Below are 22,838 nucleotides of genomic sequence, written 5' to 3'. Positions count from 1 at the left end.
TGCAGGTGTGTGTCTTAATATATTTTTTTAATCTTTATACACAAAGAACATAGTAGAGTCTTTCAGGCTTTTTATTAGCGCTAGTTTGGAAATCACAGCACGGCTGAATTTCTTGAGTTTCCAGGAATATCATATTTTTACTTTTTTTTTTTCTTATGTTGAACTTACTCAGCCCATTATTTCTTTCTTCGTTTTTGGCTGAATTCTGCCTGTTAACTTCCTCCAAGTATCTTCATATTGCTGGGTTTTAGATTCAGGGCCCTTACAAAAATCCAATTTATAAAGAGGACTGCTTTGAACTTTGGTAGTAACAAAGCAATTATATAAAAATCAACAGAAAATGTTTTTTCTGCACTCTTAGAGTGCACGAAACTAAGACCTCATCTATGCTAGAGGTATGTAACACAAAGGCCCACAACATTCACACACAGGCTGCTAAACCCACCAAGGTAGCAGTTACATGCCAATTAATAACTCATTAGAAGAGATCTTTGGCAACAGGTTTCAGCAGGACCCTAAACCCAGAGCTTTGATCCAAGACCTAGCAACAGGACAGCAAAGAAATACCAGCTGGGTCATTTCTCTCCATAGCATGCTGTAGCACACAGGTAACCATGAGCTTTCCCAGTCACTGCACCTAAAGTGTGCAAGTGCAGGGCTGAGGACACAGCCAGTGCTCCTGAGTCGAAAAGCAAAGTTAAATGCGTGCCAGTAGCCAGAGTGGCGCCATGCTGCAAATGCCATGAGCTTTTACAAACCCCAGACCATGTGAGTTGGGGCCTTGTCAGATGCAACAACTGCTACCACAGTCCTGTTTGGATAATCACTTGCAATCACCACCTCAGATCCCTTGTAGTTCCCTTTGTGAGCACTGTCAGGCTGTCTTAACTGCCCAACTGTTGCATTATATTCAGTTTATCTATACAAAAGAGAGATCAGTAAAATATATTCAAAATGCAGGAAACAGAAATAGACGGAACAACTGCAGCAGGTTAGTAACTTTTTGCCAAATAGGAAAATACAGTCCCTTAGGTCACATGAAACATGTGAAGACAACTTCCATGGAACTGTGAATTTGAACTAGGATCCCTTGTTAGTAATATAGCCTAGCAGAAGTGGCAAAATTTCAGGCTAATCTGCCTTACATGCTTTCCCCATCAGAATCTTTGCCCATTACACCTTGACCACCTGCATTAGATTTTCCAGAATATCCTTCTCTTGTAGAGTACATATGATATTATGACCCAAAGAGTTGTTGCAGTAAGGTTTTGAGTCAGGTGCTCTGCATGGGATTGACTGTCTTGCATCTTCCACTTAAAAGGGAAATAGTTTTCAAATACTTCATGTCCAATGTAGACCAGGATTGAGTTCATTCCTGAAAGTAAGCACAGGTCATACCATCAGAAAGAACAGGTATAAGCTTGCTTCACAGTAAGTGGGCAGAGGCATGCCAGGCTTGTGAAATGGAGTGGCAATGACAACACAAATTAGCAACAGCTAATCACTTTCCCACCACCCTCCTCCTATCCTGACTTCCAATACTACTAACTTTTGATCATTAATCTTACTTGCCCCAAAGATGCTATGCATGCTACTTTTATATACAGTCTGAGGGGTTTTTGCCCTCTCCAAACATTTATAAAAAAGGAATATGGATAATCAAGATGCTAAATTCAAAATACAACCAAACCAGTACTCCTACAATTTTATTGACAAGAACTATCACAGTTAAATAATTTGTCTTCAAAGCAGCTGAGTGCCGACCTATTTGGCCAGATCTATTGCAGTTACAAACAAATGCTCATTGCCCTTCAAAGCTCCGCGATTTCTGGTAGGAAATAAAGATACCATTGTCATCACCCCACCCATCTTCCCATTCCCTTCGGGGCACCTCATTCTAAATTCTATCTCTTAAGGGAAGTACAGAAAACATAATAGGATAGTATCAATTCAGAAAGAATTGGAAGTAGTAGGTTTTCTGTCTTGATTTTACTGACCTGGGTAGAAAAATGGAGCACCTGACCACAGTCTCTTGACATCCACCAGGTAATATATCAGCAGTAAGAGGATGAAGGCAAAGCAGCTCATGGTTGTCACATACGATATTGACCTACACGCATTTTTAGTAGAAATTTAAAAGGTTATTTAGAGCAGTGTGACATACAGACAGACTATAAGAAAGGAAAAGACAGTCTCCTAGATAAAATAGTACTTAATAAAAATCATACTAAAAGCTTTATCTCTTTGCTTACCATAAGTTCTTGTTTACAGGAATAATCCCTTCATCTTTAGAACATTTTGTCAAGGCAGCAGAAATAATTCCCTGAAATAATAAGTTGTTAAAGTTTATGTAATGACAGCAACATGTTTCAGAAATAGAAATTTTGTGTTGCATTAAAAAAAACAGGCCTGTTAAAAAGTTGCCTAATAAAACTACACAAAGCAAAGTAAGTATCTGACTTACCATTACTATGCTCCATATAAAGAATCGACTCATAATTTGTTTGTGCTGGTCTTTGTACAACAAAATAATTTTTCCCGCCTAATATAAAAAGAATATGAAAATCAATTATTATCCAGAAATGTAACCTCATTTACATACCAGGCCAGATATATTTTCCACTGGCTACCTGTGTTATGATAGAGAATACCAATAGGGTTTATATGAATTAACTAAGCAGCTGGAATATTCAAAATGGGAACTCTTCTCAGAGAATGGCCACGGATGGAAAAAACATAAAAATGCAACCCACTTAGCAAGAGAAGTACATCTAGTCTCCCTTCCCTACTACATTAATACTGAGGAATGGGACAAGCAACTTTGTTATTTTTCACATGAAGCCACTGAAGCTCCATCTCCTATTCCTTGGTAGGGATTGCATGAAGTACAATGCAGCGTCGACTGTCGAACCAACCCAAACAGCTTCACCACAGCACCACGTAGCGCCCTGGCCTGCTTGGGAAGGTGAGCACAGCCATAGCGCTGGTGCGAGACAGCCAGCACTGTGTCAAGCTGAAAATCAGCTATGAGGAACATCTACGGTTGAGACCTTCAAAACCGTATGTTTAAAATTAGGCTGTCAAATCTCTGCATCTCCTAGCCCTATTTTCAGAAATGCACAGCCAGGCTGCTCCCAGCATCAACCCAATCTCACAACAAGCGAAGAAAGTTTCCAGGTGGCCGTTTTGAGAGCTTGTATCCAACCCTTACAGAAATTGAGAGGAAGGTTTGAAAGTATCTAACTCAAATTACTGCCAGGTTAGATTCCAGTTCTCTGATGCTCACTTCAGGCTGAGTTGGCCTGAAGGCATTGCTCTTGAAAATGTTTTGTTAGATCTGGTGTGTCTGCTGCCATAAATACAAAAAAAAAAAAAGGAAAAAAAAAAGAACAAGCTGCCTCCCCACCTCCAAGGTACCTTCAAATCTCCTCATTACAACACACAGCCAAGAACAAGAAAAGAGGTACCTGCAGTCCCAGAAATGCCATAAAAATGGTATTTATGGTTCCCAGGATGCCTTCAGGATCATATGGCATTTTTGTTTGGTACAGCACCTTAGAGAGAGAAGAGTTATTATAGTATATGCAAGCAAGCAGTCTCCTTTCTTTTCCATCCCCTTCTGCAGTCCATGTGCCATTCCCAAGCCCCTGCTGACAGCTGTGTTCAGTGCTAGCCTGCAGCTTCATACTACAAACCAAAAGCTATTTACACTTGACGAGGGATGTTGATATATATGCTTTTCTCCAAGAAGCAAACGATCAATGTAACCAGCTGCTCCTCCAGTGCAGTTAGGATACTTTCCAAAATCGCCAATGCCCCCAGGACCAAGATAGCCCCTAGGAGAGAAACAAACAGGTTATAGCACTAAGCATTGCTACACTCCACCTGAAGCGTAGGTGGCCCACTGGCCCAGAAATGCTAGACATGTTTCCTGGCCAGTGGTACACAGTGTAATACAGGCCCTACGTGACAGCTGGCTAGTGAACTCCCTGTTTTGATAATGATGGATAATGAGGGGACAGGCAATACCAGGAGCCTAAATCACTCCAGTTCAGCCCTGGCTACCCAGCCAGCTGCTCTGCCTGCTCTGCAGGTGCTCACCCACATGGGAGCAAAGACAGAGGCTGCTATGATACGGAGATAATCATATATTGCAAACACAGACCTCAAGGAGAATTTAAGCCTCCTCTTTAGCTAGAAAGAATGTCACCTGTCTAACCCCAGCTATTTTGTACCAAAGTAAAGAAAGGTTTTTCATGTGATAAATGCTTCCCTTGACTCTGCTGGGGTCCTTCCCTAAGACTAAGAGCTGCAGATGCTGAAACATATTTTCTACTCAGTAGGAAAAAATAAACTGATGCCCCATAGAAAGCACTCTGAGCACAACGTCTTACCTGGGGCAACCTGGCACTGGTAACAAAAAGGTCAGGCAGAGCCAAATCACTTCTAATGTCAAAATGAAAATCCATTGTGGCCAGTAGGGGAGAATATCCTGCAGAGCAGGACATGGCATCTCCTGCATGAGACAGAGGGAGGAGGAAAGTATTAGCTGGCAAGTAAAGACCATGCCCTGAGGGACATCCTGTATTTCCTGACAGGCTGTTCCCCATATAGAGGAGGGAGCTGTTGGCATCACAACATTGGATTCTACACTGGACCTTTCATCTTAAGAAACAATTTCCAGACACTCAGTTACTTAGGGGAAAAACAAAACAAAAGCCCACAATGTTTTTGAGCTTGGAAAATGTCAAAAGGAATTTTGATTCATGAGTAGAACAAAAGCCTTTTGGGAAAACAGACTCCAGAAAGGCCAAAAAGCAATATTACTTTCCCCTGCTGTGAAAAGCTGCTGCCAAATTTAACCGGGCAAAACAGAGGCCACAGGACTTGGCACAGTCCTGTCCCTGGACTTAGCCTGTCCCTGGGAACCCTTGAAAGGAGAAAAAAAAAAAAAAATCAAAAGTGCCTGAGAATGCCTACTTCTGAGCATGGTCAGAATGGATCAGTTAAATTTTCAAATACAGCAAAGCTAGAGGCAATAAGATGCTGACTGGGACACAGAAGGGTGCACATTCTCTGGCGTTTTTATAATCCTTGAAAAAGGTCAATTGCAGCCCAGCCTGGTCTGTGATTTGGCAGATGGGCCAATTACGTGGGATGCCCTCCGCAGTGGTGTGACAGCTGCACGGGACACAAAATTACACTGGCATATCACCAGACATGAGGTCACACCGCACGACACCTCAGGGAAGATGACACATGTTTTCTTGTTGTTTCTCATGTGCTCTTTGTACCAAACAGCAGCAAAAGCGCTAGAGTTATACTCCAGTATCACTTGCCATCTCCCCACATAACTCACCGTCACACTCTCAGCACCAGCTCCTGTAAATAGGAGTTCGAGAGCAGCAACCACAAGGTATGCAAATCCCAGTCTCTGGAGCACCCCAGGAATGCGCAGATTATCCCAGGACACTGCAAAATGCACTCAATGAGAAAGAGGAGCAAACATGGGCACCTCTGTAAATATGAAAGCTACACTTCTTCAGAGGGAGCTAAGACCTAACGTACCTACAAGTATGTGAGACAACCCCACTCTGCCACCCCACTTTCCAAAAATCATAATCCTGGGAAAGCCACCACTATGAGGACATACAGTAGCTGGCAGAGTGGTCAGACAGAAAGAGTTGTGCGGTCAGTCTCATACAGATGGGATGCCTTTTATAAGTACTGCTTCAGTTCAAAGTTTATTAAAACCTAATAGAGAAGCAAACTGGCCTTGTGTTAGCTCATCAGCCGCCTCTGACATTCACATCTGATGCACCTATGGGAAATTCAGCAGCGCAAAACTGAGCAGCTTGTCATTACCAGCACCCTACAGGATACCATCAGACTGTACCCTTCTAAATGATCAGTACGGCAGCACTGACACTACCTTCTCTCATAAGCACAGCCCAGGTGGCAGAAGCAATAATTGGAGAAACACAAAGAAGAGAGCAAGTGCCACTCACGTGGTCCAAGGCAGTAATTGGGATTCACGACTATGATTCCCAGCAGGATTAGCAGAAAACTCCTCCAGAGGATCTTCCCAAGCACCTTCTTCTTGGAACTTCCCCATCTCAGCATGGAGCTCAGGGACAGCGATACTGATGTCCCCATGATGAACACAAACCTAGAGAAGAGAGCAGTTCAGAAATGGAGCTCACAGATGTCTTGTCTGACATCTCACCACACACGTGCAAGACAGCAAACAATAATGCTGTGTAACAAAGTATCCTAAATTGGCTCAACAGAAATCTAGGTGCACTGAGTGAAATCAGACAACTTATTTCCTCTGATTGCTAGGAATTCCCAGATAAGCATGCATCATAAGGCCCCTTCCACATCCTTCACTGCTCAGTTGGAGAAAGAAAGTTCAGAAAAGTAACTGCATTTTCATCTTTTTGCAGCAATATATATGCTACAAAAAAAAAAAACACTGCTCAGAATTAAGTTATCATCTTCAGAGGAGTAAAGTACAAGCTGCAAAGCTGTGATTCAAATTCAGATCTGACCTGCTCCTCCTCTATATCTGGAATACAGAGCTGCTCGACTAGATTAGGCTCACAGTCCATCTCAGTCCAACTCCCATCTCCAGAAGTAACCAGAACCAGTGCACACTTCAGAGAAGCATGGTGGAGGCAGATATGATAGCTGCTGCCCCATAGAACCATTCTCCCTAGTTATAAAGAGATTAGCTCATCCAAAAATCCCTTGGGTGTTTTAACTCTAGATACTCTTATTATCCATATCCATCACCAGCCCAGCTTTGAAACTTGCCAGATTAACTGTTTTTAATAAAACAGTTCGGCAGTGAGCTCCACAGGAATATTGCACTTCTGTTGGAAGTGTGGCCCTCTCTCACAGTTCTGGGGCTCTCACGGCCTTTGTGTGTGGGGAGAAAGAAGGATACAGAGCAGCCGGAAGCACTCTGCTCTTCTACTAGTTCATAAGGACCATACTGTCATCTAGAAGGAGTAATTCCCATTAAACATTTAACACAAATCACTCCTCCAAATCCCTTGCCCCATGGATGCCAGCTGCATGCGGTGTTCCCCTTGTAACCCTTAGCACAACCATCACTCAGCACAAGAACTATTCTTCAGGAAGACCTACCACGGAAAAACCAGATCTGCCACTGTTAATCCTACAAAGAAATAAGAAAGAATAGGTTATTTGACTCAAAACTCCCCTAAATGTTAACAATGTTACTGTTGAGTTTCCAGAGGAATTGCAGGCTGCTTGCAGATATCTGATAGCCCAAAATCTAAAACACATCATAAGCAGAACTTATAAACAGCTAATTATCTTGCTTCACTGCTTTCCTATTCTTCAAAAATAGGGTCAGAACTGACAGCTGTGTCTCGGCAAGGATTTCAGGGATGGGATCCTTGCTGTTCTCCACTAGGGCAACACGGTGTTCTATCCCTTCAACACTGGCTTGCCAACCAAGGCTATTATGTTTGCACAGTATCAAGCACCATGGCTTGACCATGGTACTAGACCCTGCTATGGTCATTATACAACACAGGAAAGTTAAAGATATGAAAATATGTCACAAACAAAAAGGTTATACACAGTTTATGATTTGAAACCATCCCATGACTGTGTGATAAGAAGGACTTGATAGTGCTTCTCCTATTAGCCGATGGGCCAGACACTCTGCTGATGCAAACTGGCACAGCCTCCTGGTCTTCAGCAGAGCCACAGCTTTTTGTACCAGTTGCAGTTCTAACCATATCTAGATATTGCTACTGAATAACTGTCTCAGCTGTACTTTACCATTCCAACTCTCATGTTTGAAGAACCAGTATTTTCCTCCTCCATAGTTAACGAACACCATAATTATAAGAGAGAGCCTAAAAAGACAACAACAAACACATACAGAAAGTACCGCATATCAATGAAATATGTATGTATGAGCACAGAGTTCATGTTTACCCTATTAAAACATTTCTAACTGTAAATCTGGTTTATTTTATTTTTAAAGCAAGATTATGTCCAAGGCTTCCAGCTTTGCTTCCTGGGAGGCAGCACTGCAAAGATCATGGGTAGCGGTGAACCAAAGCTCCTTTGGAGTAAGAAGTAAGCTTACTTGGAGTAAGCTCCATAGCATGTTCACACTGAGTGGAGGCTGTTCCTTCCCACCCTCCACTGCAACTTTAATGTTTCCTCAGATGAGCTCAACTTCAAAATGTTTCACAAAATCCAGGAATTAAAATCATGATTATCTTCCTACTAAAACAGACCCCCTTGAACTGTCCATCATATACATAAACCTATATACTGTCAAACCACCTTTGCAAAATCCAATTCCCCTTGGAAATGCAGCTCTTGGGGAAAGTCTCTGCTCACCCTCGGAACGTGTCCAGGGAACGCAGACGCTGCCGAGAGATGGCACTCCACAAATGCTGGGAGGGATCGCTGCTAAGGGAGTCCGCTCTGTTCGGGGACCCAAGCTCCTTAGGGAACAAACCAGACACACGAAGGGGAAGTCAGAAGCTGCACCAACTGCCTAGGGAACAGAAGTCAGCAAACTAAGGCTTAGGTTCCTGCAGGCCTTCGAGTACTGGGTTTGTGTCTGTTCTCTCCACTTTCCTCTTCCTTTTGCTTTCCTACTTGCTATTTCTCACTCCTTCATGGCTCCACTATGTTGCAATTAACTTTCATGTCAGAAAAATGCAGATGTTTCACACTCTGCCTTTGGCCAGGGTGGAAACAACCGTCCAGTGTAAAGAGCCTGTGCCTGTGAGCCAATTCTGTGAGCCTACGCTCAGGAGAGCTGCGTTCGATGCAAATCAGCCACATACTTGTCGTCACTCAGAGTGCTGCTTTATGACAGAGCTGAGCAGACCCAGCTGCTGACTCTCATAAAAAGGATCGGTCCCATCCCATCCCATCGGCACTTGTCTGACATCACAGAGAGACCGATTAAAAAGCAGCAAGAAAAAGGAGGAAACTCCTTTCAAAAATAGGAGTGGCTTCTTCCTTGGCTAGTTCCCTAAATCACTCCGATCACCTCCAGTGACAGCATAAAGAAGCAGATACTGCTGTAAAATACCTACAAACACCACTGAGGAGCTCTGTTCCCAGCTCTTTTGAATCCAGTCAGATTCTGACCTCCTAAATGTGAAGCCCAGATGGTGATGACCTTGCTATATTCCAGTACAAAACATGGCACATAGAAATGCCAGTTCTAGGGCTGCTAGAGAAATCTTGACTCAAGTGCAGATCCCAGTAAAATTCCTATTGTGCTGCAAGCAGACACGAAAGCCGGTGTTACCTCCCTTCCCTTACACCGCTTGTATCAGAAGTGGACAATATTTTCAGTGAGATGTTTCCTTCAATGGAACTAAACAGGGCAGAAAGATGGATGTTCAAGACTTGCAAGAGCTCTGCTGAGAATCCATTAAACTTGCATGGAAACCCAGTCTAGCACTCTCCATTGACAAAATATTGCCTGTTGGACTTCAGTAAAGATTTGCCAAGGGGAACACATGCAAGACCAGTAATTAATGAGCTCTAAAATGCCAGGGTAGTGTGACTCACTCTGAGGTGGAAACATTACAGACTGCAAATTTAGGATACTGTGGTCACTCACGGAATTAATCAGACGATCAGTTTCTCTAGGATTCAGTTTCTTGCAAACCCAATTCCTGACCGGATCAATTCTGAAAATTAGTAACAGTTAAAAAAAGTACCTTATAGCCAATTTCATCTTCATATCAACTATTTAGCAGTATAAATCAAAAGCTGAGACAGCCCCTATTTCTGTTTTCCCAGGTCATATACACAATACGGTACCTGCAACCTCAGTTAAGTCCAGTTCTGTCACTACACTGCCCTACATCACAAGCTCAAGTTTGGGAGCTTTATTCTCGTGTTGTTTATAGGCAAGGATAACTCACCTTATTCAGCACACAGGATGGAAGCATATGATAAATATGCTTTAAGTCCCACTGACTTCTATCGCTGATTCAGGGCTAGGTCCATGAACACGTCATGGCAGGGTGAGGCAGGGCTGTGAGCTTACAGCGGATGTCAGCAGCTCTGCAATAAGTGCTCTATGCATGAGCTTACGTGGCTGTAAAATACCCCTCAATAGAAATTGCATCACTCTGCTTTTATTCTCATGTGGACAGCTACCACAGCTTAACCTGTGCATAGCGACCTGATAATGGGAGCTGACCTCCAAGCAGGGCTCCAGTGGGACTCTGAAGCACTACCACACTACGAGAAGTGCTTTTAAATAGCTGCCCTGTTTCATGTGTGCCCATTTCAGGTGTTACAATACTGCTCACTTACTTCATGAGAAGGCGTCCAACAATCACGATAGCAAGGATCCCCATGTAAACCAGGAATGCAAACAGAATAGCTACATGATAGAGAGAAGACGACAACTCTGTATCTGATTTAACAAAGCTATTCAGCGGCCTGGGTCTGGCCGTGTGGGATACGAACACAAGAACCAACCCAACCCACCATTCATCACACCACCTTCTCCACACAATACATGTCCACAACCTGAGTCCCAGAGAAAAGAAAAGAAAACAAAAATAGGCTAGTTTTGAAGTGCAGCTCAGTGACTGCAGAGCTCAGCATTAGCAAGGCAAAATAAACTGCATGGCACCACAAGGCAATGGTGAAGAAAGAGCTGATGGGCCATACATTCTGAAGAAGAAACTAGAGAGATTTAGAAACGGCCTCAATGCAAAGAGGACACGGGAGAGGATAATACACCAAGCTGGCAAGCATGGAGGATTTTTCTCTACAGTCAGAGAATTGGAAGGACTGGAGAACAGGCTAATAAAAAGAAAAAGAATGGACGAGACGTTGATGATCATTTGAAACAGCCCTAGAAAGCAGGCTAACAAAAAAGCAAGAGAACAGGTTTAAAATAAAAAAAAAATCCAAACACTGCATGAATTGTTTCCATTTTGTGGGAGAAGTGGGACAGAGGGAAGAAGAGGAAGGGTCCTGTGTACATACATATACATGCAGGGCAACAGGAGCTAGCTACTAAAATGTCTCCTTCCAGACACATATCCACTGATTTTTCTGAACTAATCCCTGCTCCAAAGAAGCTGCGCTGTACAGTGTCTCATGTGAGAGTCCTGAACCTGGTCAGAGCCTCAGGGCAGGGGTGTGAAACATAAGGAGGTAACAAGCTGAGAGAGAAGCAGGCCCACAACAAATCTTCAGCACAGCAAACTGGCTGCAAGGGCTTTTATTAAGTCAGTTTTGCTGGGAGACATGCAAATTGTAGAACGAAAGGGGAAGACAGAGCATTACATACGGAGGTAGCTGTTGATAGGGTCTTCATTGATGATTAGGTCACAAGAAACAGTTTGGGTGCTTCTACTTAGGGTCTTTACCTCAAGGGAATAATTGCCAGATTCTCCAAAATGATAATGAATCCTGCAAAGGATAAAGGAAATGAAACTTGCTGAGCTATCACTGCTATGCGCAGGTACCACAGCAGCATTTGGGGACTCTGAGTCTGAATGCTTGTAGGAAAGGCAAACTGAAAACTTGCCCTAAAAGACTGACGTAGCAAGGAGCTACCTGGTCCACCTTTGCCAGGCTTACCCTCCCCAAGCCCAGCATGCATGCTGTTTGCCCGCACTCTCTCCTGCATCACCCGCCTGCTTGAACTGCAGCCTCTCTGCAAGAGAAACTAGGCACGCATGCATGCTGGCACAATACGTACCATTTTGGCTCCTGCTTGCACCTAGAACCTTTCAGCGCGATTATAATGTAAGCCACAGTTACAGCAGTGTGGGGAAGGCTGACTTCTAGGCCTAAACAGTCAGGAAAAAGGGGGTGATGAGCACCTAAATCCCAGGTGCACAGATGGAGGGAAAAAAAATAGATACAGTAGGCAGCTATCCTAGTGTTACCCAGGGATGAGCCACGTACTTGCAGAGCTCTCTGTCTTCTGAAAAGCCATCGAGCAGCAGGGTGAGCGGATGCTGGGTATCCACGGCCACGGTCACCGTGCTCGGTTTTCTCAAGCTCCCGTTGCTCGCCGGGATGAAGGCCAGAACCTGATAGGCACACTACGAAAGAAGAGAACCAAGTGAGGGCCTGGAAACAGAACAGGAGCCGACTGCACCACACACAGTGGGCTGCCGCCTCGTGATTTAAAAGGAAAGGAAGATCCTGCTTAGCAAGCAACGCAAACAACAAAAAGGGAAGCCTTCCGCAGGCGGGAGCGGGTAAGAAAGGGAAAAAGGCAGCGGGGCCGCTGACCTGGTGGCAGGCGGCGGAGGCGGCAGAGAGCCGCAGGCCCTCGGCGGGCAGCGCGTTGTGGACGAGCAGCAGCGCCTGGTCCATGCGGCTCCGCGGCGGCCCCGCGGGGGGCCCGGCGGCCGGCGGGTCCTCGCCGTGCGCCCGCTGGGGACCCGGCGCCAGCAGCGCTGCCGCCGCTGCCGCCAGCAGCGCTGCCGCCGCCGCCGCCATGGCGCCGCGCTCCGCCCCGGGGCGGCCCCGCCGCGGCGCCGGGAAGCAGCGCACCGGGCGCCTCCTTCCTCCCGGCTCTCCCTCCCCCCCCCGCTCTTTCTGCAGGGTCCAGGCCCCTGCGCAAACACCCCCCGCGCAGGGGGAGCCCCCTGCTCGGAAAACCGCGGCCAGATCTTGAGGCAGCTGTCAGACCCCGCTTTCCCACCCGCTCCAGGTGCTGTGCCCGGGAGCTTCTCTCCACTCGGGGTTATAGCGTCTGCAAGGCCATGGCACAGCCTGCAGCGAGAATGCCCCGCAGCCAGCCAGCCCTAGGCTTCTCCTGCCAACTTGTGCATGTGTGTCTTTCACAGAGAATGTAGAAGGCCAGGCCATGGAAAAGAAATCGCACTTCATTAAAAGAGAGTTTCCCCAAAGGGAGGTACCTGCGGTCTTGCTGCTGCTGCTCCTGGTGACCATCCTGCTCCTTAATGGCCTTCTCTATCTCTACCTCAACAATTTTTATGGCTCTTCTGGACGTGCTGATATGGACCCCAGCCTCTGCCCTTTTGGGTACTTCAAATTAGGACCGATGAAGAATTGCTCCCCGTGGCTCTCCTGCGAAGCCATAAATAAGGAAGTAAGGAAACTCAAATGCGTGGGTGAAGGAGCTGTGAAAAAGGTGAGTTTGGTTTTCCTTTCTCTCTCCACCCCATGGAAAAACTTGTGAGAGTAGTAACAGCTTGCAATGTTTGCTGGCTGGTTAATGCCTGTACTGCTGTTAGAGTCCCCACAGCAGCTAGTTGCTGTAGACATCCAGAGGACTATGGCTACTGGTAAGGTATGCCAAAGAAGTAAGAGAGCGTATCCTGGGGCCAGTTTCTACCTCACTTGCACCCAAAGGCATCCAGCTATGCAAGCAAAATCACTGAGATGGTGAAGTGCTTGTGGGGTGTGAGACAATCATGGCAGATAAAGACTGGCTGATACAAACTGGGTGGGATGAAATCCTTTGATCATTTAATTCATCGGTATTGCCCACTCCAAAGGAAAACTTTAGAAATCATGATGTACTGCATGCTGTAATTACAACGTGGGCCTACCCAAAGGCTTCATGCTGTCCTAACACTGTCATGTGTTAACATAGGACTATGCCTGGTAACTGTAACTGGAGAAGGCTCCACACATCTTATGTGTCTCTTGCATGTTCTCAGGTCTTTCTTTCTGAATGGAAGGAAAACAAAGTGGTCCTTTCACAGCTCACCAGTGCAGAGCTGCAGGAGGACTTTCTCCATGGACTGAAGATGCTGAAAGCACTACAGAGCAAGCACGTTGTCCGGCTGCTAGGCTACTGTGAGCAGCAGTTCACAATCCTCACGGAGTACCATCCTCTAGGCTCCCTGAGGGGCCTAAATGAAACTCTGCACATGCCCAAGTACAAGGGCTTGAACACCTGGCATCGCAGATTCATGCTTGCTATAGACTACATGAGCATCATTCGTTTTCTGCATAGCAGTCCCTTGGGCACCTTAGTGATGTGCGACTCTAATGACCTGGACAAGGTGCTCTCTCAGTATCTGCTCACAAGTGACTTTCACATCCTGGTGAATGATTTGGACGCTTTGCCGCTTGTAAACAGGAGTGCTGGCATCCTGGTGAAGTGCGGTCATCGGGAGCTCCGGGGTGAGTTTGTAGCGCCTGAGCAGCGTTGGCCCTATGGAGAAGAGGTGCCATTTGATGATGACCTCATGCCCCCCTATGATGAGAAAACAGACATATGGAAAATCCCCGAGGTCTCCAATTTTTTCCTGGGCCACGTAGAAGGGAGTGACATTGTGCGACTGCATTTGTTTGACATCCATGCAGCATGTAAGAAGGAGGACCCAGCTGAAAGGCCTTCTGCTCAAGAGGTCTTAGACACCTACAGGAAAGTTTTGACTCTGCTTATTCGGGAGGCTGCGATGCCTGGTACTAGAGAAATGTTGTAGTGAATCGTGGGACAAACACTGGACTGAAGTTGGTGTCCTTCCTATTTATGTAGCTTGCCTGAAGACTATACTAGAGCAAAATCTCTATTCCCCCAAACTGAAAAGATAAGAACCACCAAACTTGTACTTTTATCTTTTGATTAAAAAAAAATTCCACCCAACTTTGGGAGCTGTGTGAGTTTCCCATTGGCATGTTTTATCTATCATTCGAAGAGGAGGAGGAGGAAGAGAAATGAAGTTGTGTGGGTGTGGGGGGAGAAATGTTTTCCTCAAAACGCAGAAATTTTCTTTTAAAATATTTACATAAAAACTTTCTTTTTCTTAGAAAAAGTCCATTTTTACTGGGAAAGAGTTTGAAAGCAAAAAGAAATGTTGTCCCACTTGAAGTGATTGGCAGAGGACTGGAGAGTAGAGACTGACCCAAGCCACACGGAGTGCCCCTTACAAGCTCTGTGCTGATTTCAGCAGCTGCCCTCTCTCAACAAGAAGGTCTTTGGCATATCACCTAACCACACAGTCCTCACTCACCTCCCCAGGGAGCCAAAGCAGGGGTCAGTCAGAAAGGAGTATTTCAGTTCACCTCAGATTTTGGTGAGCTGTGAGTTCCGTGGATTAGGTCTTTGAAAGACCTAAGGGCCTGCCTGTGACAACTTTCACATTGGTCTTGACTTGGGTGGTAATTTGTAAGTACAGAAGAAGTACACTGTCCTTTCTGCTGAGGAGTTTGTGCTGATGTTCCTCTTCATCCAAACAAGTCATGTTACAACTGAGAACGTGCTGTCAATTTTTATACACTATGTTCAAATGCACGTGTATTCTATTGGTACTAAAATTTTATTACAAATGGGAAAACTTTCCTGCAAATGACTAAATATATACCTGATTCCATAGAATGCCAGCAGGAGTGCTTTAAAAGTTGCTCAAGAAGCTTTCCTTTCCTGCAAACATTTTAATTTCTTAAAATAGCTGATTTTGCCATTTCCCAGTTGTGTGGTCCTAACTGGCAGACCTCTTGCTGGCAGCCCTTCTGCTCAGGTTGTCAGGAAGCAAAGCTCAGAAGTCAGGGTCTCAAAAGCAACTAGTGATTTGGGGCGCTTCATGTTTGATTGGACTTTGACTCAAATCACCTTAAAGAAGCTTGATGAAAAGAAATGTGCTTTGTTTGCCCCATTTATTAATAGGGTTAATCAGAGTTCTGCCATTCCAGCATGAATCCAGGCTGTGTAACAGCTGGAAAAGTATTTGGTTATAGCTCCTCAAAGGCAGGGATCAAGCTTGAAGGCTAAGAGTCAGATCCTTTGCACGCACCCCCAGCAGCATCTTATTGCATCTTTTTAGCCATTATGTATACTTGAAAGAAATATCAGCATCTGATGGCTGTGAAGTAAATATAGCATTTGCCTTTTATGAGAGTAGCAAGGACAAAAAGAAGAACCTGCCAAGCTTCTTTTACTGGTCTCTTGGTTAAGACAAGCTTCTGCTTGGGTTCTTGCTCTGTTGTGTACTATTCCACCTTGCAAGCATCCATCCGGATGCCTCCAGTGGGTGCATGCAGCCAGGGAAGTGCGCATGGGACGTGGCTATGGAGGATCCTCTTGTATCCCTCCTGGGAAACCTGCATGCTTGATAACCTCTCTGAAGTGCCTGTACACCAGTGCACGCAGCATGGGAAATAAACAGGAAGAATTAGAGATCTGTGTGCGGTCGCAGGGCCATGATCTCATTGCAATTACAGAGACATGGTGGGATAGCTCGCATGACTGGAGTGCTGTCATGGATAGCTATGTGCTTTTTAGGAAAGACAGGCCAGGAAAGTGAGGTGGTGGAGTTGCTCTTTATGTGAGAGAGCACTGGAATGTATTGAGCTGTGCCTAGGGGTGGATGAAGAGCGAGTCGAGAGCTTATGGGTAAGGATTAAAGGGCAGGCTAGCATTGGTGACACTGTTGTGGGTGTTTACTACAGGCCGCCTGATCAGGAAGAGGAAGTCGATGAGGCCTTCTACAGACAACTGGAAGTAGCTTCACAATCACAGGCCCTGGTTCAACCACCCTGATATCTGCTGCAGAGACAACACAGCTAGGCACAAACAGTCGCGGAGGTTCCTGCAGAGCACTGATGATAACTTCTTGACACAGGTGGTGGAGGAGTCAATGAAGAGAGGTGTGCTGCTGGACCTTGTACTAACAAAAAAGAGGGACTGGTTGGAGACGTGAAGGTCGGGGGCAGCCTTGGCTGCAGTGACCATGAGATGGTGGAGTTCAGGATTCTGCGAGGAGAAGGCAGGGCAAGAAGTAGGATCACAACCCTGGACTTCAAGAGAGCAAACTTTGGCCTCTTCAGGAACCTACTTGGAGGAATCCCATAGGTTACGGCCCTAGAAGGAAGGGGGGTCCAAGAGAGCTTCTTAATATTCAAGCATCACTTCCTCCAAGCTCAAGATCACAGCATCCCTATGAGTAAGAAGTCAAGCAAAGGGAGCAGGAGAGCTGTGTGGATGAGCAAGGAGCTCCTGGCAAAACTCAACCAGAAGAAGGAAGTATACAGAATGTGGAAAGGGGGACAGGCCACTTGGGAGGAGTATAGGAACGCTGTCAGAGTATGCAGGGATGCAACGAGGAAGGCTAAGGCCCATTTGGAATTAAATCTGGCAAGGGATGTCAAGGACAACAAGAAGGGCTTCTTCAAATACATCAGTAGCAAGAGGAAGACTAGGGAAAATGTGGGCCCATTGCTGAATGGGGTGGGTGCCCTGGTGACGAAGGATGCAGAGAAGGCAGAGTTACTGAATGCCTTCTTTGCTTCAGTCTTTACTGCTAAGACCAGCCCTCAGGAATCCCAGACCCTGGAGACAAGACAGAAAGTCTGGAGAAAGGAAGACTTTCCCTTGGTCGAGGAGGATCAGGTTGGAGATCATTTAGGCAAACTTGACACCCAGAAATCCATGGGCCCTGATGGGATGCACCCACGAGTGCTGAGGGAGCTGGCAGACGTTATTGCTAAGCCACTCGCCATCATCTTTGAAAGGTCATGGAGAACAGGAGAGGTGCCTGAAGACTGGAAGAAAGCCAACGTCACCCCAGTCTTCAAGAAGGGCAAGAAGGAGGACCCAGGAAACTACAGGCCAATCAGCCTCACTTCCATCCCTGCAAAGGTGATGGAGCAGCTCATCCTGGAGGCCATCTCTAAGCATGTGGAGGAAAAGAAGGTGATCAGGAATAGTCAGCATGCATTCACCAAGGGGAAATCCTGCTTAGCCAATCTGATAGCCTTCTATGCTGGAATGACTGGCTGGGTAGATGAGGGGAGAGCAGTGGATGTTGTCTACCTTGACTTCAGCAAGGCTTTTGACACTGTCTCCCATAACATCCTCATAGGGAAGCTCAGGAAGTGTGGGCTGGATGAGTGGACAGCGAGGTGGCTTGAGAACTGGCTGAATGGCAGAGCTCAGAGGGTTGTGATCAGTGGCACAGAGTCTAGTTGGAGGCCTGTAGCTAGCGGTGTCCCCCAGGGGTCAGTACTGGGTCCAGTCTTGTTCAACTGCTTCATCAATGACCTGGATGAAGGGACAGAGTGCACCCTCAGCAAGTTTGCTGGTGGTACAAAACTGGGAGGAGTGGCTGATACCCCAGAGGGCTGTGCTGCCATTCAGAGAGACCTGGACAGGCTGGAGAGCTGGGTGGAGAGGAACCTCATGAAGTTCAACAAAGGCAAGTGCAGGGTCCTGCACCTAGGGAGGAATAACCCCATGCACCAGTACCGGTTGCGGGTTAACCTGCTGGAAAGCAGCTCTGCGGAGAAGGTCCTAGGAGTGCTGGTGGACACCAAGTTAAGCATGAGGCAGCAATGTGCCCTTGTGGCCAAGAAGGCCAATGGTATCCTGGGGTGCATTAGGAAGAGTGTTGCCAGCAGGTGGAGGGAGGTGATTCTCCCCCTCTACTCAGCCCTGCTGAGGCCACATCTGGAGTACTGTGTCCAGTTCTGGGCTCCCCAGGACAAGAGAGATGTGGCACTACTGGAGCAAGTCCAGCAAAGGGCTACAAAGATGATGAGAGGACTGCAGCATCTCTCCTATGAGGAAAGGCTGAGAGAGCTGGGCCTGTTTAGCCTGGAGAAGAGAAGGCTGATGGGAGACCCTATTAATGTGTACAAATATCTAAATAGGGGGTGTCAAGAGGATGGGGCCAGACTCTTCTCAGTGGTGCCCAGTGACAGGACAAGAGGCAACAGGCACAAACTGAAACACAGGAAGTTCCATCTGAATATGAGGAAAAACTTCTTCACTGTGAGGGTGACAGAGCACTGGAACAGGTTGCCCAGAGAGGTTGTGGAATCTCCTTCTCTGGAGATATTCAAAACCCACCTGGGCACAATCCTGTACGAAGTGCTCTAGGTGACCCTGCTTGAGTAGGGGGGTTGGACTAGAGGTCCCTTCCAACCTCAACCATTCTGTGATTCTGTGATATTAACGTCAGAAAGCAAAGAATAAACAGGGACAAATTCTGTTTCTGAATAACTATCTTGCATTGGAGATGTCTTTGTTCCTGGATGAAATAGTTACAAATTAAAAAGATGGTGTTTCACTAAACATTCACCCTGAGCTTTGGATCCTCTGCATATCTCCTCCCCTTTCCTTCCCACTCAGCTTGTGTCTTGTCCAGCCTTGTATTTCAACAGTGAATAAATTATATTTGTTCCGAACAGAGCATTATGGAGCTTGAAAAAATTCCTTTTTTGTTGGATGCTGTTCCTATCTATGTGGAAACACTAGATGGCAGCATAAAAATCAGTTTAGCTTTAGTTATTAGCAGTTACAGTGTCTCGTGACTAAACATAGCCAGGAACTGGCCTTGGAGCCAGTACTTTGCATTGTGTTTGCATTAGGAAGTCTGTCATAACAAAGCAGATGTAAGGGCTGTCAGAAGAGTGACCCATGCCAGATGAAGGGGCCACCTCCCCTATGACTTGTTCATGGTAGTCATGTATTTTACCTTCCCTTTTAATCTTAATCTGGTCCAACCTCAAACAAGTACCACTGTCATCATCTTCCAGCCTTTCAGTAAAGTCGGAAGAGTTTGCAACCTCCCCTTCTTTCTATTCTTCCCAACTAAACCCTTCCACATCTTAACACTGTCCTTCCCTCATTTCCAGTTCTTTTCCCCAACAGCTGTTTCCCTAAATTGGAGCATAGGCAGGGCTTCAGGGAGCAGGAAAAAGAGAGGCAGTACAGTCCTACATGCAGCTGCCTCCCCTCTTCCCAATTCTCTCTGCTGGCCATTCCAGTTCTCACCATCAATGACAACCTTGGATGAATGTTTGGGGTTTTTGCTGCCTCAGTACAAGCAGCTCTTACATGTCTGGTGGCAAATGTCAAAAGATGAAGATCAGGAAGAGTCCTGTTCTGCAGCGGGAGACCTGTGGGTTCCTCTCTCCTTGTCCGCTCCCTGGCCATCTCTAAGGATGATGTTCCACCTGTCTCTGGAGCCGGTGGACGTGACTGCCCCTGCCATGACCACTGCCACGGCTCTGCCTGCCCTCAAAACCTGCTTTTGGGTTCTCATCTGAAGCTCAAATCAAGGACACCACATTCTCTGCCCTCTCCCAAGAAAAATGCTTCTCTTGAACACCTGGGATGGTTACTGCCAGGCTTCCTACTGCATCTCTGCTCCTCTTCCCTCACCCAAAAAGCCTAGACAAAGGAGCTGGTGCCAGAGAGACAGGCCACAGGGGGGCAGGACTGCCACTCATGCTCCCCTCCTGCAGGAAGCTTCAGAGCAGGCTCCCCAAACTACCTGGGGTAGCCAGTGTCAAGGTAGAGCAGGTGTCAGTGACCACAGGGCTTGTGGTGGCAAGGGAATTTTGCTGCCATCGTTGAGAAGAAGGCCTTGGGTCTGGCCCCTTGCTTAAGGAGAGGACAACCCCTTCCTGAAGGATAGTGATTCCCTGCGCCACCTTGCCCTTCCCTCCTGGGCTGTGCCCTGTCTGCCATCCCTGCAGCAGCCCAGCAACACCTCCTGCCCTCCCTATCCAGCCAGCTGGAGAGAGCGCAGAAGCAAAGGTTGTCTCCCAGCCTCAGGAAAGAGTTTCCAAGCTGCAACCCCCTGGGGCATTGCTGCACCCTGAGCAGTGGAGGAGGTTGGGAGACCTACGACACGTCAGCTGAGCCTGCTGACAGTCTGCATGCGGGTGCCAGCTGTGTCAGGGCACCTGGACCCACTACTGGTATAGCCTGTGCCAGCTCTATCCCTGTTCCTGTGCAGTTGCCAGCTGCCAGAACAAACTCCCACCAGACTTCCCCATAAGGTTTAGGCTGAATCCACTGCCCCTTCCTTTTTCTTCCCAGGATCATCCAAGGAATAGTACTGTCAACGTAATACTGTTTCTCTTCCCAACATGCCTGAAAAAGTGTGAAGTCATGCTCTGTTGCTGCCAGTAGGCTTCTAGGTAGCTAAAGTCTGATGTAGCGTGTTTCTTTTTGTGTGCTGTATGTTTTAAATTACATCCTAAACACAGTCCCATAATCCTAAACCCAGTACAGATGAGCAGCCTTTACGGGAACTCATCTGTATGTTTGACTCTATCAGACATAAAAAGTATTGTATGCATATCCACATCAGCTGCTATGTAGGTCTGGATAAATGTTGAGCAAATAAAATGGATGTATCCTATTTAATTGAACAGAGGCTTTTTCTTTCTTTTTTCTTATTTTGAGGGATACTTTTAAAGTCCATGGTATTCTGTATTTAATGGAGTGGTAACTATTAAATGTATCAGAAGTTTAGAGTACCACATAAACTTTTTGAAATTCTACCACAGTTCTAAAACAATATTTTCCTTTGGTGCCACATAAACAAAACATCAGATTATTATCTCTGAGAAACAGAGGCAGTGCTGTTTGCAAAATATAATTGTGAGATATTTGGCAGAACTCGCAACTGTAAACTGATTCTATCATTATGACTGTAATGTCTTACCAACAGTTGAGAGGCCCTGGGAACAAGAAAAAAGTGGTTCTGAAGTTCTTCTAGCATGATATAATGCATATAGTTGTACAGTTCATCCAAATAAATTATATGTTAGATGGTATTTTTAAAAAAAGAAAAAGGATTTTATGGTTTTCTTTTAATTGAAATACTGTGTACTTGAGTTGACCACATGATTTGCAATAATTGTCAGTGTTCTGAAGTCTGCAGTCCAGGGCTTATCAGGATTAAATGTTGAATACATTTACATTACAGTGATATTTATTTCTCAGCAATTTTTGATTCTGTTTAGCTCTGAGTATCTCAAAATCCATTAAAAATTATATGTATTTATATATAGATGCACATACACACTTATAAATTTAAATAAAGCTTCAGATATTCTTTGGCCATAATTTTTAAAAGAAAGAGCTTAATGTCAGATTCCAGCATTCACATTCTGAACATGAAGTAACTGGATTTTCAAAGCTGTTAAATATTCATCAGTCAAATTCACAGTAGTTGGTGGATGCTAAGAACTTCTAAAAAGTGATCTTTTTCTTTTCTTGTAGAGCTGGCAGACCCTTTTCAGCAATGCTCTTGATAAATCTATGGGACTAAAGCATGTGCTTTTATTAAGTACATAGTAGATTACTCTGTGGAATGATCAAGGTTCCCACTTTTGAAAAAGATTCTTTTTTTTTTAATTAAATCACACAGCTATGTATTTGTCTCCCTAAGAGCTGGTTCCTGCAAAGGGTATTGTCTGACCCACAGCTGAAATTCCCCAAGCTTGTTTAGTACTGTGCAATGCTGAAAATCTAGCCACTAAGCTTGGGTCCACATTAGCTATATTTTGCCAGAAGAGCTTATGCCAATGCTGTATGTTATTATTATGTATTATCTGTTTGGTGCCTACATGCTTAGGTCAGGCCAGGATCCCAGAGGTCAGATGCCATTCAGGCATAGCACAAAATGACAGCCCTTCCCTTACAAGCAGCTTTAGTATAAGAAAACAGAAAACGACCAGTGTTCTCCTCATGCATTCACAGCACACACCAGCATTGTTTGTCCTGTCCCACCTCATCCAAGCTACCAACAAATAAGCTACACAATTTACATGGACCATGTGTTATGCACATAGCTACAACTGCAAGGCATGTCTCTGCTCTGAGTTCAACAGCACTATCTCACTGAAGTCGTGGGACCTGGCTTGGGTTCTGATTTAGGTCCATAACTATGCATTGCTTAATGTGCTAAAACCTGACAGTTCCCATACCTCTATCAGTTACAGCCTTCTGACTCATTCCAATTTTGAGATTAATCTCACCATTCCTGCTCTGTCACCACAAGGAAGCGGGGGAATGGCAATGACTCCCTGTGGAAAGCACCCTTTACATTGGCACTGCAGAATTA

The 22,838-nt window shown here is 45.6% G+C and overlaps 2 protein-coding genes across 7 annotated transcripts; one reads left to right on the top strand and one right to left on the bottom strand.

Annotated features, from left to right (window-relative positions):
• Positions 1-57: 57 nt before the first annotated feature.
• Positions 58-12,938, bottom strand: HGSNAT (heparan-alpha-glucosaminide N-acetyltransferase). 5 transcript variants are annotated; one of them, XM_067297342.1, is made up of 18 exons: positions 12,289-12,452; positions 11,937-12,095; positions 11,747-11,837; positions 11,333-11,454; positions 10,342-10,411; positions 9,638-9,707; positions 8,392-8,498; positions 7,819-7,895; positions 7,153-7,183; positions 6,009-6,169; positions 5,360-5,472; positions 4,395-4,516; positions 3,710-3,836; positions 3,468-3,554; positions 2,465-2,542; positions 2,253-2,323; positions 1,998-2,110; positions 58-1,375 (listed from the first exon to the last, which is right to left on the bottom strand). In XM_067297342.1, the coding sequence occupies exons 5-18, from the start codon at positions 10,383-10,385 to the stop codon at positions 1,194-1,196; spliced, it is 1,383 nt and encodes a 460-aa protein (XP_067153443.1). In that variant the 5' UTR covers positions 10,386-10,411; positions 11,333-11,454; positions 11,747-11,837; positions 11,937-12,095; positions 12,289-12,452; the 3' UTR covers positions 58-1,193. The 5 variants fall into 5 exon arrangements, with proteins under 5 accessions (XP_067153443.1, XP_067153444.1, XP_067153441.1 ...); XM_067297343.1 differs by lacking the exons at positions 11,747-11,837; positions 12,289-12,452 and adding an exon at positions 12,921-12,938 and having other exon boundaries at positions 11,956-12,095; XM_067297340.1 differs by lacking the exon at positions 11,747-11,837 and having other exon boundaries at positions 11,956-12,095; positions 12,289-12,498.
• POMK (protein O-mannose kinase) lies at positions 12,236-14,623 on the top strand. 2 transcript variants are annotated; one of them, XM_013942533.2, is made up of 3 exons: positions 12,236-12,254; positions 12,849-13,156; positions 13,689-14,623. In XM_013942533.2, exons 2-3 carry the CDS (start codon positions 12,869-12,871, stop codon positions 14,460-14,462), a joined length of 1,062 nt encoding a protein of 353 aa, XP_013797987.1. In that variant the 5' UTR covers positions 12,236-12,254; positions 12,849-12,868; the 3' UTR covers positions 14,463-14,623. The 2 variants fall into 2 exon arrangements, with proteins under 2 accessions (XP_013797987.1, XP_013797986.1); XM_013942532.2 differs by lacking the exon at positions 12,236-12,254 and adding an exon at positions 12,568-12,712.
• The last annotated feature ends 8,215 nt before the right edge of the window (positions 14,624-22,838 follow it).

Source organism: Apteryx mantelli, chromosome 5 (genome assembly GCF_036417845.1).
Source record: "Apteryx mantelli isolate bAptMan1 chromosome 5, bAptMan1.hap1, whole genome shotgun sequence".
Lineage (NCBI taxonomy): Eukaryota > Metazoa > Chordata > Aves > Apterygiformes > Apterygidae > Apteryx > Apteryx mantelli.
Note: the sequence above shows the minus strand (reverse complement) of the source record. Positions and strands in the feature narration are given on the sequence as shown.